The sequence below is a fragment of the Haliotis asinina genome, chromosome 9, assembly GCF_037392515.1.
Source record: "Haliotis asinina isolate JCU_RB_2024 chromosome 9, JCU_Hal_asi_v2, whole genome shotgun sequence".
NCBI classification, from domain to species: domain Eukaryota; kingdom Metazoa; phylum Mollusca; class Gastropoda; order Lepetellida; family Haliotidae; genus Haliotis; species Haliotis asinina.
In genome coordinates, this window is record NC_090288.1 from 18,739,670 (window position 1) to 18,754,478 (window position 14,809).

The window sequence follows — 14,809 nt, forward strand, 5'->3', positions numbered from 1 at the left end:
TATAATTTCCTCACATCAGTTTGCTTACTTGTTTGCATACACTTGCTCATAGTTGAGTGAGTGAGCGATTATGGTTTTACACCACTTTTAAGCAATAGTCCAGCAATACCGCGGCAGGTGACACCAAAAATGAGCTTTGAGCGAGTTTTGTTCTTTTAAATTTCTTGTCTTTTAAAAACAAATTACAATTTTGAAATCCCTTCAAAGGGATTCAAGGTTTGAAACACAATAGTTTTGTTACCAAGTTTATATCAAATTAGATGAATAACATAAAAAAATTCAGAAATGGCGATAATTGTCTTATATTTTCAAATTCTCTTCCCAGTAGTGATGTCATATGCACATGAACAATGTCATACATATTTGGTGTTTTCATTGAGGTGAGATCTACAAATGAAAATACACATGATCAACCTACCCTGCTGCATAATTTTTTAGTTCTAATGCTTCTTTTGTATTTTTTACATACTTTTTTCAAGTGATCAATTTCAGTCTTTTGCTTTAGGACTACACAGGAGACCAGTCTAAATCAACTGGCACCAATTACATCATAATTAAGTATTTGAGGCAGAAGTTATCTCAAACGCGCAGTGAATAGACGAAATGCAGCAGGGCCCTTAGTTCAGATAATCTAAACTTCAATCAAAATTGATGTCTTGATGAAAGTTGAAGAAACTATAACTGAAGTAATGTTTGAGAAAAAACTCACAAGAAATTATCAGCAAAGTTAGTGCAAACAGACTGAAGTTTGAAGAGCAGACTCCCTCTTTTTGAGCTGGAAAAGTGCTTTTCACGTTGGAAGTGTTTGAGGAACAAACCGCTGAGCAGATCTCACTGGGCATGGCCACACCATATGCTTTAGAGGTCACTAACAGCAGAAATAATTAATTATCCTTACAGATATCTTTTGTTCGTTGAATATAGACCTTGAGAGTCTTACAGCCATCCAAGATGTGAGCACGTCTATGAGCGGCCCCCAGAGAGGAAGACTGGAAGACAGCAGCATGGAAGGCATTATCTATCTCAGGAAGGGCAGTGCATGAATGTTGCTGAGTCATCTGCCAGACGTTACAAACAGAAGAAATGCTGTCTTCCAACTCAAAAGCTGGAGTGAAAGAGATGACACTGTGAAAAGGTCGACCAAACAGTCAAGAAAGATTGATAGTTTGTAAGAAGGGCTGATCCACCAGATGGTCAGTCAGATCCTGTCCATGCCTGCTACAGAACGTTACACAAGAGAATGCTGCCCAAGAAGAACACTTTCGACAGGTATATGGAACACTGAAATAGCTGTGAAGTAAGTTTGTTGATTCTTGAAGCTGTGAGAACGGCTTCAAACCATGATTGAATAACTCCAATATATTGACAAAATCTGCAAAAAGGGGATCAAGAATTCCCCTGTCGACACACCAGCGAAAATAGCAGGCCATAAATCATCGTATTGAATGTTCATTGAAGCCCTCAGCAAAGCCAGAATTCTGTCTGCAACTGATGCAGGAATTCTGCTCACTTGGAGGCAATTCTGAACAGCACCTGATCAGGCCATCCACCCACCAAATAGAAGGTCCAGTCAAAGGAGTATAGTACAGGAGGCAGAGACATCCAAGGATCCAAGAGTAAAACACTGGTATCTGACTTGTCTCATAACATTTCTTGCGGCATTCCTACCTCCTATGAAAACATCAACTTCAAGTCTAACATTGTTGAGCACTGAAAACAATGGCGGTTGGTAGAAGTTAACGGTTGCTCCAGAAAGGGTTTAGAACATTTAAATTTGCTAGTAGCCTTCTCTGCTTTTCAGACCACTTTCAGAAGCCCAGGGAAAAGGGTAGAGCGAATCTTGTAGTTCAAAGAAAGTAGTACCAGTTGTGGGCTGGTGAGTATCAAGAAATGGACAGCCACAGATGGTAAAACCCCATAACTGCACTCATCACCTGACTGGCACAGCTACTTCTCCATAAGCTGCCAAACCAGAGTCACCAATGAAGAATCACCGGCGCTCTTTCCCTTGTCTACCAGCTGCCTCTGCAGAGTACGAGGAACACTGAATGCACCAGAACCTTCACTGCGATACAGTATTCCTCCTCAAAGGAGCATTAAGCAGATTTCAGCATTGGGCATCCTCCCCCATCATATCCTGTGACTCCTCCCTCATCCTCCTCATGGTCCTCACTGACTGAGCCCTCTTTGTCAAAAGTGGTCTCTGAGCCCCCACTGAAGAATCCAATGTAATGTTTAAAGGGTGGAGTAGAGCCAAGGTGCTCTGATCGACATGTCCATGGTTCAAGTCTAACGGACAGAGGTGACATCATTCCTCACCAACGAGCAAGAAGCAATGTGTCAAAAACCAGTTTCCTTATATATAATGTAAAAATAATACACATAACAATCTCAAACAGAACGCTTTCAGGCGAGAACATGTTTAGCAAAAGGGAATGCTGGCCTCCGTGCTTACAACCTTGAAAACACATCATTTGAAAAGGACAGGGGCCGGAAAAGTTTCAACATTAATGAATGGAAATCTTTCACTTAAAAAGGAAACATACTTACAGTATTCATTTCTTTTTCAATCATCTTGATAGGAATTCAATATGAAAAGGTCTCAAAAGACACCAAACATATCTTCTCTATATGAACAACAGAAAATGGAAAGAGATTAGCAAGGTTGAGTTAGCTCATATTCGCTGTTGATCAGGTGAGACTCTGCAGGGGTGCCTGAACAAAGAAACAGGTTTTACCTTCTAAATATTTTATTCACAATATCACTACAACTATGGTAGGAATTTTTATTGACATAAAAATGCTAATAAGTACCATAAGGGGAACTGCTTCTTAAAAGGAATTCTGCAATGGAGTTTACCTTCAGCTTCTGCTGCAGACTGCCTCTGATTTGGCCAACTTGTTTAGTGAAGGGGACATCACTGTTGTCCGATGCAACACTGCCGGTTTCAGAGGTTTTGTCAGAACCACTACTCTGGTGCCGCACCCTTTCTGATGGGCCCACTACATCCAGGCTCTCAGTACTTGAGTCCTTTAGAAAAACAAACATAAATCTAAATGTCCACATTTCTTTTCCTTCATATTTTTGACTCAAGTCATAAGCAAAATGTATTCAGGGTAATGACAGACCACATGAAATATGTAAATATAGTGGAAAAGATGCTGGACAAAATAAGGCAAGTATTTTGGAAAGATTGGAATACAAACACTCAAAATGAGAAAAGATCTAACATTAATCAAACAAGATGAACAAAATCTCACTATGTTAAGTTAATTACCTTTTTAAGTAATGTGTAGCTCCTATTTCTTGGCAGTTTAGTAAGACGTGATGGCTTTTTTTCCTCTTTAACTTTCGATTCATCTGATACTGTTTCTGATGTTGTGTTATCCATTGGCCTACCTATTTCCGGTGCACAGTGACTACTCACTGTTTGTATATTCTCACTGTTTTCTATATCATAGTCTATACATGGTATAGACCTAAGAATTTTAGGTGACTGTGTTTGCACATGTTCATCCTCAACAACATAAGTGCCTCTGCGTGTGTGGGCTCGCTCACATTTCACTGGGGATTTTTCATCTGCACTGTCCTGCTCAGGTTTCATGTTGGCAATCCTACATGCAACCATGTGTGCTTCTATTACTACTTGGGCAATTTGTGATGGATTCAGGGGACTCATAGGCTTCACATCTTTTACTGGAACAGTTGCTGCTACTATCCTTTCTGTGAAACCCACTGGACCAAAAAACACTTCATCCTCATCCATATTGTCATCAGCATCTTTGTTGCCAGCGCTGCTGTGACAAAATAACCAGTCATTAGAGTCACACTTATATAACAGTGTACTTCATTGTCCATACAAATAACAGACAGCTGCCATATAACTGGAATATTGCTGAGTGTGAGGTATAACTAACTCATTCACTATCTCTATACAAAATAAATAAACAATTCAGATATTCCCAATGTTATTAAAGAAATACATACCTCACTTGTGGTGACATGGCCAAATCAAAGTCAAAAATTTCCTCATCCAAAAGTTTGATTTCTGAAGAAAAAAGAATATATTATGATCTGAAATCAAAGGTACTTAGCTGTTAAGGAGCTAATTCATAACTTACACATTTAAATTCAGTGATATATTGTACACCAATTTGTACTACTGACATTATTTCAAATATGTAATTTTCATGATAAATTTGATATTTCATACTTATCCTGACTCATGCTACATTGCTCATATATTGCCTTTTCCCTCCCTTAACCTTTGTTCCCAAGAACAGGCAAACTTCACTCACCCATCTAGACTCCCACTTTCCCGTAAAAAGTCCACCCATGTGAGCTGAACAATGCTCTCACCACTCTCTCCTTCATCACCCATTTGAATAGTTGGGCGGTTTCCTGGATCTCTTTTACAGCTTATATCCATTATACTTTGGGCCAGAATTTCAAATTTATTCTGTGACTACCACACTTGGACCTTCTATTATCATAACAATGTATTTATTTGCATAACTTATGACTAATTTATTTGGTTTTCTCACTCCATTTCAGCCTTTCATGATGGACGATAAAGAGCAATTCCCATGTAGGGCACGTGTTGAGGCTAATGCTCCTAGTGTGGGTTGTAGGCTCTTGGAGAATCCAGCTCTGCTGCTCTGTTGGCTTGTCGGATGACAGCTCTGACCTAAACAAGATCATTGTTCAGGAGACTTTGATAGTTGTGGTTAGTGAAAATGGGATGAAGAGGCTCTTGAACTTCCTCCTCCTTGTAGCAGTCCGTTCTAAGTAGATCGTCAAAGCTGTAACTGAGCACAAGCACAGGTTTTATGTACCATCTGGTCGGAGGATCGAAGACAATGCCGAGATGAGGAACTGGTCTGGTTGAGCTGATTCCTCGTAATGAAGAACTGCAGCATGCTGTCCTGAATTGAATCTGGTTTGTCCATAGTCGACAGCATGTATCTCTAACACCCAATCAGCTGAAGCTAGCATGAGGAGGAACAGCATCTTCTGTGTTAGCAGCTTAAAGTTAGTGTGTCTCAGTGGCTCTGTGTTGAGGTCACAGCCTTGCGCTCTAAACTTCTGCTGTCGGTCTTGAATGTCCTCAGTAGATTGACGAGTTCAGGTACTTTGGTGAGTTTGACTCCTGTATGCAAGGTGAGTATGGAGCTGATCGTTGCCAAGTGTATCGAAAGTGTGGATCCCTTCAGGTGTCTAGTAGCTCTGACACAAGTATTCTGCTAATTGCAGTTGTGAAGCTTTCTCAGATGAAAACCCCTTGCATGCAGCAAACTGGTCAGAACTCTTACACTTATTACCTTTGAAGTTCCTAGGTGGTCAGCCCAAGACTAGTGTAACTGCCTTAACTGCTCTGGTGCAGTACCCTCTTCTCAGGCAGTGCGTAATACTCTGAACCTTCAAATAAAAAATCGTCACTCCCTTTTATTTTAAATTGGTAATCAGCTTAATTCAAACACATGCAAATCAGATAATACTTCTCGGGAAGAAATTCAAAATTGACATGTTTGATTATCAATACTTAAGAACAAAATTTCAGGCAATTATCAGTCAAAATTTGATAGCAAACAGATAGCATGACAGTGCAACCCGAAAGTCAATAACGTGTATGGTCTTTGGTGAAAAAATAATTGAAATTAAGATGAAACATATGTTAAAATTTTCTTTCACAGTTCAGTATACATTCCATGTGTGAAGCTGGCATTTTTTTTGATTGCTGTGAGGTTGCCTCGTGTGAGGGTGGATCGGTAGATTCAGCCAGTCTGGATGCCACCTCATTGGTTCTTCCAAAAGCTGTATCCAGTCTGGAACCCAGGTTGTTGCTGGCCAGTAAGGTGCAACCATATCAGTAGTAATCGGGCGATCATGTGGAGAACTTGTGGTAACAGGATCAGCAGCAGGAACACTTACATTTTCAGTCGCTCCCATGGTATTGCTAGAGCGTCAAGAGAGGGGACTTGTGGATCTGGTACTGGTGAGATGCATGTCGCAATCTTGCGATTGAAGCGTGTCGTAAACATCTATAATGGGACGACCTTGGTCTGGTGTCAACAGCCAGACCAGATGCAACATCCACTCTATGTGGGATGGTCTGAGCTGTCTGGATAAGGCATCACTTAGGATGTTCTTTGCCAATGGAATGCTGCAGGCCTTCAGCAATAGGTTAAGGTAATCTGCTACGTTGAAGAGAATGAGCGCATCAGTTCTAGTACTGGCGCTCATCTGATTCTGTCTTGTAAATTTATGCCTCAATGACTGCCTTGAATCCCAGCTGGTTTATGTGTAGAGCCCTCTTGTGGCGACCAACTCCTGATGCAGACTCTTTGTTGCAGTACTCTCGAGAGATGAAGGTTGTAGGAAAGCTCTTGCAAATAGGTTCCATCGCAGACATTTGCCTTGTCAATCCATCAAAAAAGATACCACTACTGGTGCTGAGGGATTGGAAACCTTCTGCAGACTGTCTAGATGAGGCCTGAGGAAGCATAGTAGTGGTTGTAACTGGAAACGTCCTGTGCATGTCAGAGCTTGTGCTGATATGAGGAGGCCTACTAGATGCTGCCACCCTCTTATCAGTGGCGGTGACTTGAGAGCAGTTGGAAGACAGGTCTGGATGCTTGACAATCGATCTACTGGAAAGGTTATGTGATTCCCTGAAGTCTGGAACCACATGGTGAGGAACTGCAGATCCTGTGATGGCTCTAGTTCCAACTTCAAGTGGTTGACTAGCCAAGTCTAAGTAAACTTATCCTCAGTACTTTTTGTTACACTCAAAATTATTGAGTCTGAGTCTAACAAAACCTTATGGGAGGTTGCGTCAGGTAACCTTTGAGATTGACCAATCAGAACACAGCTTACAAAATTGTGAAAGTGGACATTCACACATACCTTTTGAACTTTTTATCTCGAAATGGTTCGTACCCGAACAATTCTGAATCCTATTTAGCGTATGTTCGCTTCCGGGTGATGCACACGGCGTACGTACAACCATGACAACGGTGAGTAAACACTCGCTGAAAATAGTGTTTTTGGCAATATTTAAGGATGTCATCTTGCGAAAATATTAGCTAATGGTCACCATGTCAAAAAAAAAACAAAGCGTATATACTGCAGGTCAAATAACAGTGTTATATGCGGATTTTTGTTTGTGGAGAGATTTGTCTAGGTGACCTGAATATTTTGAAAGTCCCTCCGATCCCTAAATAGCAGCTGTTGTCTGATTGGTTAAATCTATTTAACCGTCTCGCTTGATTGGACGGTCATTGGTCGCTCAAAGGTTACCTGACGCGACCTTCTACTAGGTTTTGTTAGACTCAGTGGTGGAGTGTAACGAAATACACTGAGACTAACTTTACTTAGACTGTTGACCAGCCAGCCCAGCTGCATCAGTAGATGGATCGTAAACTGTAGTTGACGTCTGAGTTGGTCTGCTACAGTTCGTTTGGCTTGAAACTGGACTGATGAATTGCAGTCTAACTTAAAACTAACAAACATAAAATGCTCAATGAAACGCTGATCAAAATCAAAACATCAGAGCAACTCTGTGAGGATTTTGCAGGATTTATGTCCTAAAAAAAAAAAAAAAAGTTGTTTACCAAAATATCATTGACATATTGACACTTTTCACTATTTGTTGTGAGGAGTGCAGAGAAAGGGACAGAGAGATGATAGAGAAGCACGTGCACTAGTGCCAACAAAATTATTGACCTCTGCTGTTCCATCCTTTCTAGCACACTTTGTTCTCCCTCTTTTTGTACTCATACCCTTTGTGCAGCACTTTGAATGACAAAATGGACCCCTTGTTTTGAATCTGAACTTCAGTGACGGAATGTTTGGAAGTTGTCGATGCAGCAACCTCAGACAGAGTGAGCTCTGGAGTTGTCAGATGAAAGACAAAACCTTGAGACCTGCCCCCTCTCCTGGCATGACAGATACCTCTGTATCTCTCTATCACTGGTGTTACCCAGGGCTTGCATAACAGAGGGCTGAGGGCGCTGATGTTGAGTGCCATAGAGTGGTTCTCGAAATGTTTGCAAAACATTGAGAGGCATGGGTAGACTCCGTAAAGCTGGCTGGTTCTGGCATGGGGGTTCACATACTCTACTGGAACAGTTGAGGCATTGTGTAGTATAGACTGCATGGTTGAAACTGTTATCTAACTGTTGAATGGTGTGATAGGTTGTGCAGATGTATGCTGGCTGCTAACACAAGGGTTTGCGAACCCTGCTGGAACAGAAGATGGGCTGGGAAGTGTCGACTGCCTGGCCGATGCTGTAGATATCATATGATGATTGTATGTAGAAGAATTCTCGAATCCTTTCTATAATACGATAGGTCGTGAACCCTACAAGAACAATAGAGGCACTGGGTAATGTTGACTGCCTGACCAAAGCTATAGTTGTATACTGTGTAAACCTCACAAAGATTTGCGGTTAAAAATATGGTGACTGTAAGTAAGATGAATCATCTACTTTCTCAGAAGTCTTTGTCAGACATTTTGTGAACTAGTGAACTTCAGCAGCAGGTTTTAACAACTTCAAAAGTCTCATAGAATGTGAAGACTGGGATGAAGATGACTTTGATGATGACATTGTTGAAGATGACGACCTCTACTTCTTTGCCTGCTTCTGGAGATCACACTCTTCCTTAAGGGGAAACTTCCTCCTAGAGAAGTGCTGCAAGAGTAGCAGAGACAGGAATGATCCTGGAGGGAGATTCCCAAACACAGCTGACTAAGGAATGCTAGCATTCTTGGAGGTTGGTAGAGGAGACAACTCATGACCGGGTGACTGGGAAATGCCCTTGTAAGCGACAACCCAGCTGTGACGCCTAAGCTTGTCCATAAGGTCCGCATAAATGGGATAAAAAATAAGAATTTAAGTGCAAATTCAGATGAATGGGCATGATATTTACAACTTGAGACAAGAAAACATGATTAGTTAACACAAGCAGAACACAAAGGGTGCGAATAAGCTGATGAATGCGTAACCTGCATTTGTATAAGCCACATGTAAATGTAAAAACAGTCACCTGAAAGGGAACAAGAACATCCCTGAAATTAGTCATAATTTATACAAATAAGTGCACCCTTTTAATAACATAATGTCCTAAATACCATTATCCAGTGCAATTGATACCACATATTGTATCTTTCTCCTGCATCAACTTCAACATTGCATTGGGATAACAGGAACTGCTCTCAAGTGGATTTCCTCATTTTTGCGAGGTCACACACAATCCGTAAAAATAAGAGATATACAATCTTCAGAGTCACCGCTATTATATGGTGTTCCCCAGGTATCAGTTCCCTCCCCCTTCTGTTCACAGTCTACATTCTCCCCATTAGTGACACTATCAGGGGGCACTTCATTGGTTTCCACATATATGCAGATGATACACAGCTCTACATAGCCTTTGAATCAGATGCTGTTTTACTCAGTATCGACAAACCTGAGTTATGCATTCAGGAAACCAAATCGTGGATGATATCCAACTGTTTGATGTTGAATGAGAAGACAGAGCTCCTACTCACTGGCCCCAAACATCAGCTTATAAAGCTGCTTCTTCTTCATCCAACATGTCCATTGATGCACACATCACCTCCATCAGCAGAGCCTACTACTACTAATATCATCAAAGTCTGCCACTATCTCAATACTGACACCACTAAACTTCTGATGATTGTCCTGTCACTTCTTAACTCGACTACTGTAATGCACTATATTCCAATCTCCCCACTAAATCAATCCAGAAACTACAATGAATCCAAAATTCCACAGCCACATATATCATCCACACTCCTCAACATGACCATATCACATCAGTACTACAGTCACTACACTGGCTCCCCACCTCATCAAGAATTTCCTTCAAAATACTCATTCTGACTCAGGACTGTCTCTACAACGATAACTTTCCTGACTATGTCAAACAACTGGTCTCCATGTATGTACCCCACCAAAGTCTCTGATCCTCCTGACTCTCTCCTCACCAAATGCACATCGCCAAACCAAGCTTTCTCCTTTGCCAGGCCTGCACTGAAGAACTCTCCTCCAAAGGAAATCAGGAACATGTCATCAAAAGAAACTTTTGAATAACTGCTAAAGACTCATCTGTCCACTGCTGCCTTTCTGTAAAAGCTATATGAACTATTTCCTTCCCCAACATTGTCACAGCACCACTTAGCATCTCTACATTATTATTACTTATTACTTAAAGGTCACATGCAACCAAAACTTCAAACATGATTAAAACACATTTATCACTTATTCATGACATATAACATACATTGCTGCTTGTAAAAAAAGAAATAAACAAAACTATAAGCGTACAATCACAATTCAAAAGTGCAATATTTTGTACTTGGGCTTACTTCCTTCAAAGCGAAGCACTCGGGAGACCGAACCCAGTCGTACGCACTCAAGCGTAACGATGGCTTCCGATTGGCTGGTTCATTTGCTGATACGCTGAGGGCTCATTGTGTGTACAGAAAGATGATCTGTTTGATGGGCATTTTAGAAGTATGGCGACTCACAAGAACGTAAGATTCTTTATGGATAACATCTACTTTTATTGTACTTGATGCGTCATTTCAGTATGGATTCATATACCGTTGTCAAACAAAATTATATACACTAGAAGTTGTTATCCATAAAATGTAAATAGAGATGTTGGGTTTTGTAAATACATGTTCTCTGAATTTGCGTTTGATCCAATCAAAAATTATCTCACCAGAGATGGTGAACTACTGCATGGCTGGAAACTGTCATTCGTCAAAGTAAAAAGCAGAATTTGAAACTGACAAGAGTTTGCACCAGTTTCCGTGAAATCCATTCATCCGAGAAAAATGGATGTAGTTTGTTTGCAACCCACAGACATAAAAACATGTCATGTGTGCAAGTATCACACCTGCCTAATTACATAATGTGGCAGAGACAGGACTTGGGTGCACGAGTCATAAATCAATTTATTTTGTTTATGGCATATAGCCTGATAGGTGTTAAGTTCAAATTGCATATGGTCAATGATTGAAGCTGTGTATTGCATATTGTCTCTAGCAGTCAGGCAGGCAGACATATGAGGCTCAGGGAATACAACCTTACAAGGGACTGATAAAACCCCGCATTTCCCTTGACACGATGTGATAACGTATTTATCTAGCTGAATGTTTTCACTAAATCAAAACAAAACAACACGCATCGAATCAACTTGCTGCCATGTTGACACCATCTGATCGTTTGACCTCAACGCACCGCACATTACTAAAGGTTTGTCAGTGCTTGAGTACACAACCAAGATGAGACAACTGCTCACGACCTCATATGCCAGGCATACATACTGTTTCAAGCTCCGCGAACCTATTCACTGCGTGTGCCTTATGATCGCAGCGCAGCACAGATGTTGAAACCATTTTTCCCCCAGCGCTGGGGGAAATTTAATGAATCGTTTGAACTCTGATTTCGCAAGCTTTTTTTCATCGTGCTTTTTTCAACTTTATAGGCTGAATTGGCTTTTTTGATGATTTGTTTCGGTAAGTGCATACCGAAAGGTATTGTAATCAGCAAAGTTGTGTTTTACGTTGCATGTGACATTTAAGAAACAGCCCAACAGTAGGTATGGGTGATGGAGAGAGATAAGAGCATGGCAGTGTCCTAGTCACGTCGGACACTTTGGTGGGAAAGAGCCGAGGGTTGAGTGATTTTATGTTTGCGTCAGGGAGTAAAAGGGTTAAAGTTTCCATGTACCACTTGAAGAGAAAGGGAGATAAGTATATAGCCAGTGTATGAAATAGCGTCTGCCAGGCGGCCTGATGCATGCTAGTTACATGTCGGGCTTACAACTTTACTTTATAGCTGGCCCTGTGGGCCAATCCATTTTCCATGGGTATATATTTTACCATGTCTCTGACTACAGGTGATATTTTGAAATTAGGTTATAATTGTGATAGCTTGACGACGTCTGTATGTATAGTTCATGATCAATCAAACTGTAACTTCCACAGATCAGCCTACCCTTGTATCTAACACTAAAAATGATTGGTGTAATAAATGCCAAGTCGTTTTTGTTAAATTTGCTGTTGCAAATGTTTACTTTTCACAAGGCGAGTTACAAATCCCCTGTGCTAATTGCATGAAGAACATGTCGAGACCATTCTTGCCAAAGATACTGACCATTCTGACTTTGCCTGTTTGTCTCATTCACATGGCAGTGACACTAAATGAATCAACAGGGATCATGAAGCTATGCTTTGTAAAACTTGCTTTTCCATATGTTAGTTTACCTCACAATAAGTAGTAATTCTTTGATAAGAGCATTTCAACACCTTGTCTGAGTTTCCTATTTTCAATGCAGGGCTGGTTACATGTTCACAGGTCCAGCAACATTTTTCAGTCATCAGTCCAGTGGGCTTCCTGGTATTTATAGGAGTTTCATACACTGATATAGCATGAGTCACTTTCAGGAAAAATTATAATTATTCTAAAGAGACTTCACAAATATCACATCTGTGAGATGCAGGTTAGAACTGATCTGCAGTAATTAATGCTTGTTGTAAGAGGCAACTAACAGGACTGGGTGGTCTCAAAGGAACTGCCTCACTGCAACAATTAAATTCTTAATTTGGCTGTGACATGTAATGGATCAGTTGCTATACTATCAGCAGGAGAATGTTTCAAGCTTCTTACCAGGGCTTTCTTTCAAGCTTCTATCAGAATTTCCTGTAATAGTCTTGGTGACATCCTTCAAAATTCTGTCCTCTAGCTCAAAAGGTTTCTGAAGCGTGTGACTCAGACGTCTTTCACTGTCATCGCTGCGAGGAATCTCTATAGGATCTGTTCAGGACAAGGTTTCAGAAAACTATGGATAAATGTTTCTAAAGATGCAACAGAAAATATTTCATATCAAACATAATTTCAAATAACAAAAACAAGTGTTCATTTTTTCTTCCATAGTACACGCATTACAAGATGATGGCTCTGCCAAAGCATGTCAAAGTTATCAAGGCAATCATAGATATCAATAATTCATAATCTGTACAAAAGGTATAATATTCTGCAAGTTACCAATGCTAGGAAACAGATTTTCTTTGTCCTCAATGTCTTTGTTTTTTAGGAATTCTTCAAGTGGATCAGGTACAGAAAGATCTACCAACACACCAACAGCACAGTCACTTTCTGAAAATAAGAGTGTTCAGGAAGATACAATTACATACAAGATAGGTAACTAGCACACATACTTCAAATTCAAACAAATACTACAACCTACATGTAAGCTATGTAAACATTTCTGCAAGATAAGCATGTTGACAAATAATTGTGATAAAACTACATGTTATGATTTATGATTATACTGAGATTTTCTTAGACCAGAAACCATTCATTTTTCTGAAAGGCTTTTTTCACTGAAAAATTAAACTGCTCCCTTACAGAATGGAGACTGTTTTATTGGTTTGTTGACAGTTATGTTTGTGTGTCTATAACAATAAAACTATGTTGTCTGTACCTGCCATTCTTTGAATACAGTTCACGGTTCGCACACGCAATGTATTTCACACTTCAGCTTTCAACTTTGGATATTTGTCGTTGATCCACAGCAGTTTCATATAAATGCAGTCACTGGAATGTAACAGGACAGAACTAATATGGAGCAAATGTGATGTTTCACATTCTGATTCACTGATTCTGATTTTGACCAATGATCATTTTACCAATGTGTAATCAATGTTCTGTTGCCAATAAATACAATATTTAGCAGAGAAATACAATAATGAAAAACATTTTTCAAACCTTGTTTCAAGTGACAAGGACCTTACATATAGAATTTCTTGGAAGAACACTTCTGGATGAGAAAGCAACAAGAAAGGAAACGAGCATTGACACAAGTGGAATTTCAAGCCTATACAAGTTATGAACAGTCAAAAAACTTTTCTGCCACTATGTGTCATTGAACCCTGTCAGTTTGATCTGTTGCTCATGCAATCGATTGCTGGTTTACCAACTTTCTCTTCAAACAGCATATTAATCAGATGACAATACTGTTCAAACATAAAGCTGACACTACATAAAGTGAAATATGATACAAATATTATGTTCATCATAAACGTGAAAATATGGTTTCATACATCCAAGCTACACATTAAAAGATCTTGGGTCGTAAATGAACCCATCAGTTTGAACAACTGTTGCATAAAAACAACAAAACAGATTGATCGTTACATTGGAAAATAATGACCTTGTAAATTCAGGGGATTGGGAAAAGCTGGGGCCATTAAAATTAAAAATGGCCCAATCAAATTTTGAAGTTTACTATTTATACAAGGGCAGTGACCCATTCCAGATTCAGAAAATGGTTAATAATCCTGAAAATGGCCCATTGTCAAAGTTTCCTATCCCAATCTCTGAACTTCACATTGATCAACTAAATAACATGCGCATATATATAACTGATTTATTCGATGAAAGAAAAGCATTACATGCCGAGTGCCTGGATTGTTAACACTCATCATATATAGTACAGGAAATGGTTATTTTTTAAGTCAGTTAGGACGTTTTCCCTCACCGCTTGCAGCCTAGTGATCTTGACAAACCATTGAATGAATCATACATCATACATATATAAGACATTTACGTAGACTATACTATTAACAGGATCTTGATGTACTGACCAAATCTGTGCTCATAAGGAGATACTATGTTAAAATCAACAATAACGCTTACATCTACGCAATATTCAACATTCATATTTCGTTCGGTTGTTCAAATTGTCACATGTACAACACTCTTTGCTTTCATT

At 39.8% G+C, this 14,809-nt stretch overlaps 1 protein-coding gene across 1 annotated transcript in view; it reads right to left on the bottom strand.

The window, feature by feature from the left end:
* Positions 1–14,809, bottom strand: part of LOC137296077 (G2 and S phase-expressed protein 1-like) — a 34,016-nt gene extending 19,207 nt beyond the window's left edge. The window contains exons 1-7 of the mRNA XM_067827738.1: positions 14,734–14,809; positions 13,520–13,632; positions 13,081–13,191; positions 12,703–12,849; positions 3,989–4,049; positions 3,279–3,795; positions 2,861–3,031 (exon numbers count right to left, since the gene is read on the bottom strand). Of these exons, the coding sequence (XP_067683839.1) occupies positions 2,861–3,031; positions 3,279–3,795; positions 3,989–4,049; positions 12,703–12,849; positions 13,081–13,191; positions 13,520–13,526 (1,014 nt within the window). The 5' untranslated portion in view covers positions 13,527–13,632; positions 14,734–14,809. The remainder of the gene's footprint in view (positions 1–2,860; positions 3,032–3,278; positions 3,796–3,988; positions 4,050–12,702; positions 12,850–13,080; positions 13,192–13,519; positions 13,633–14,733) is intronic.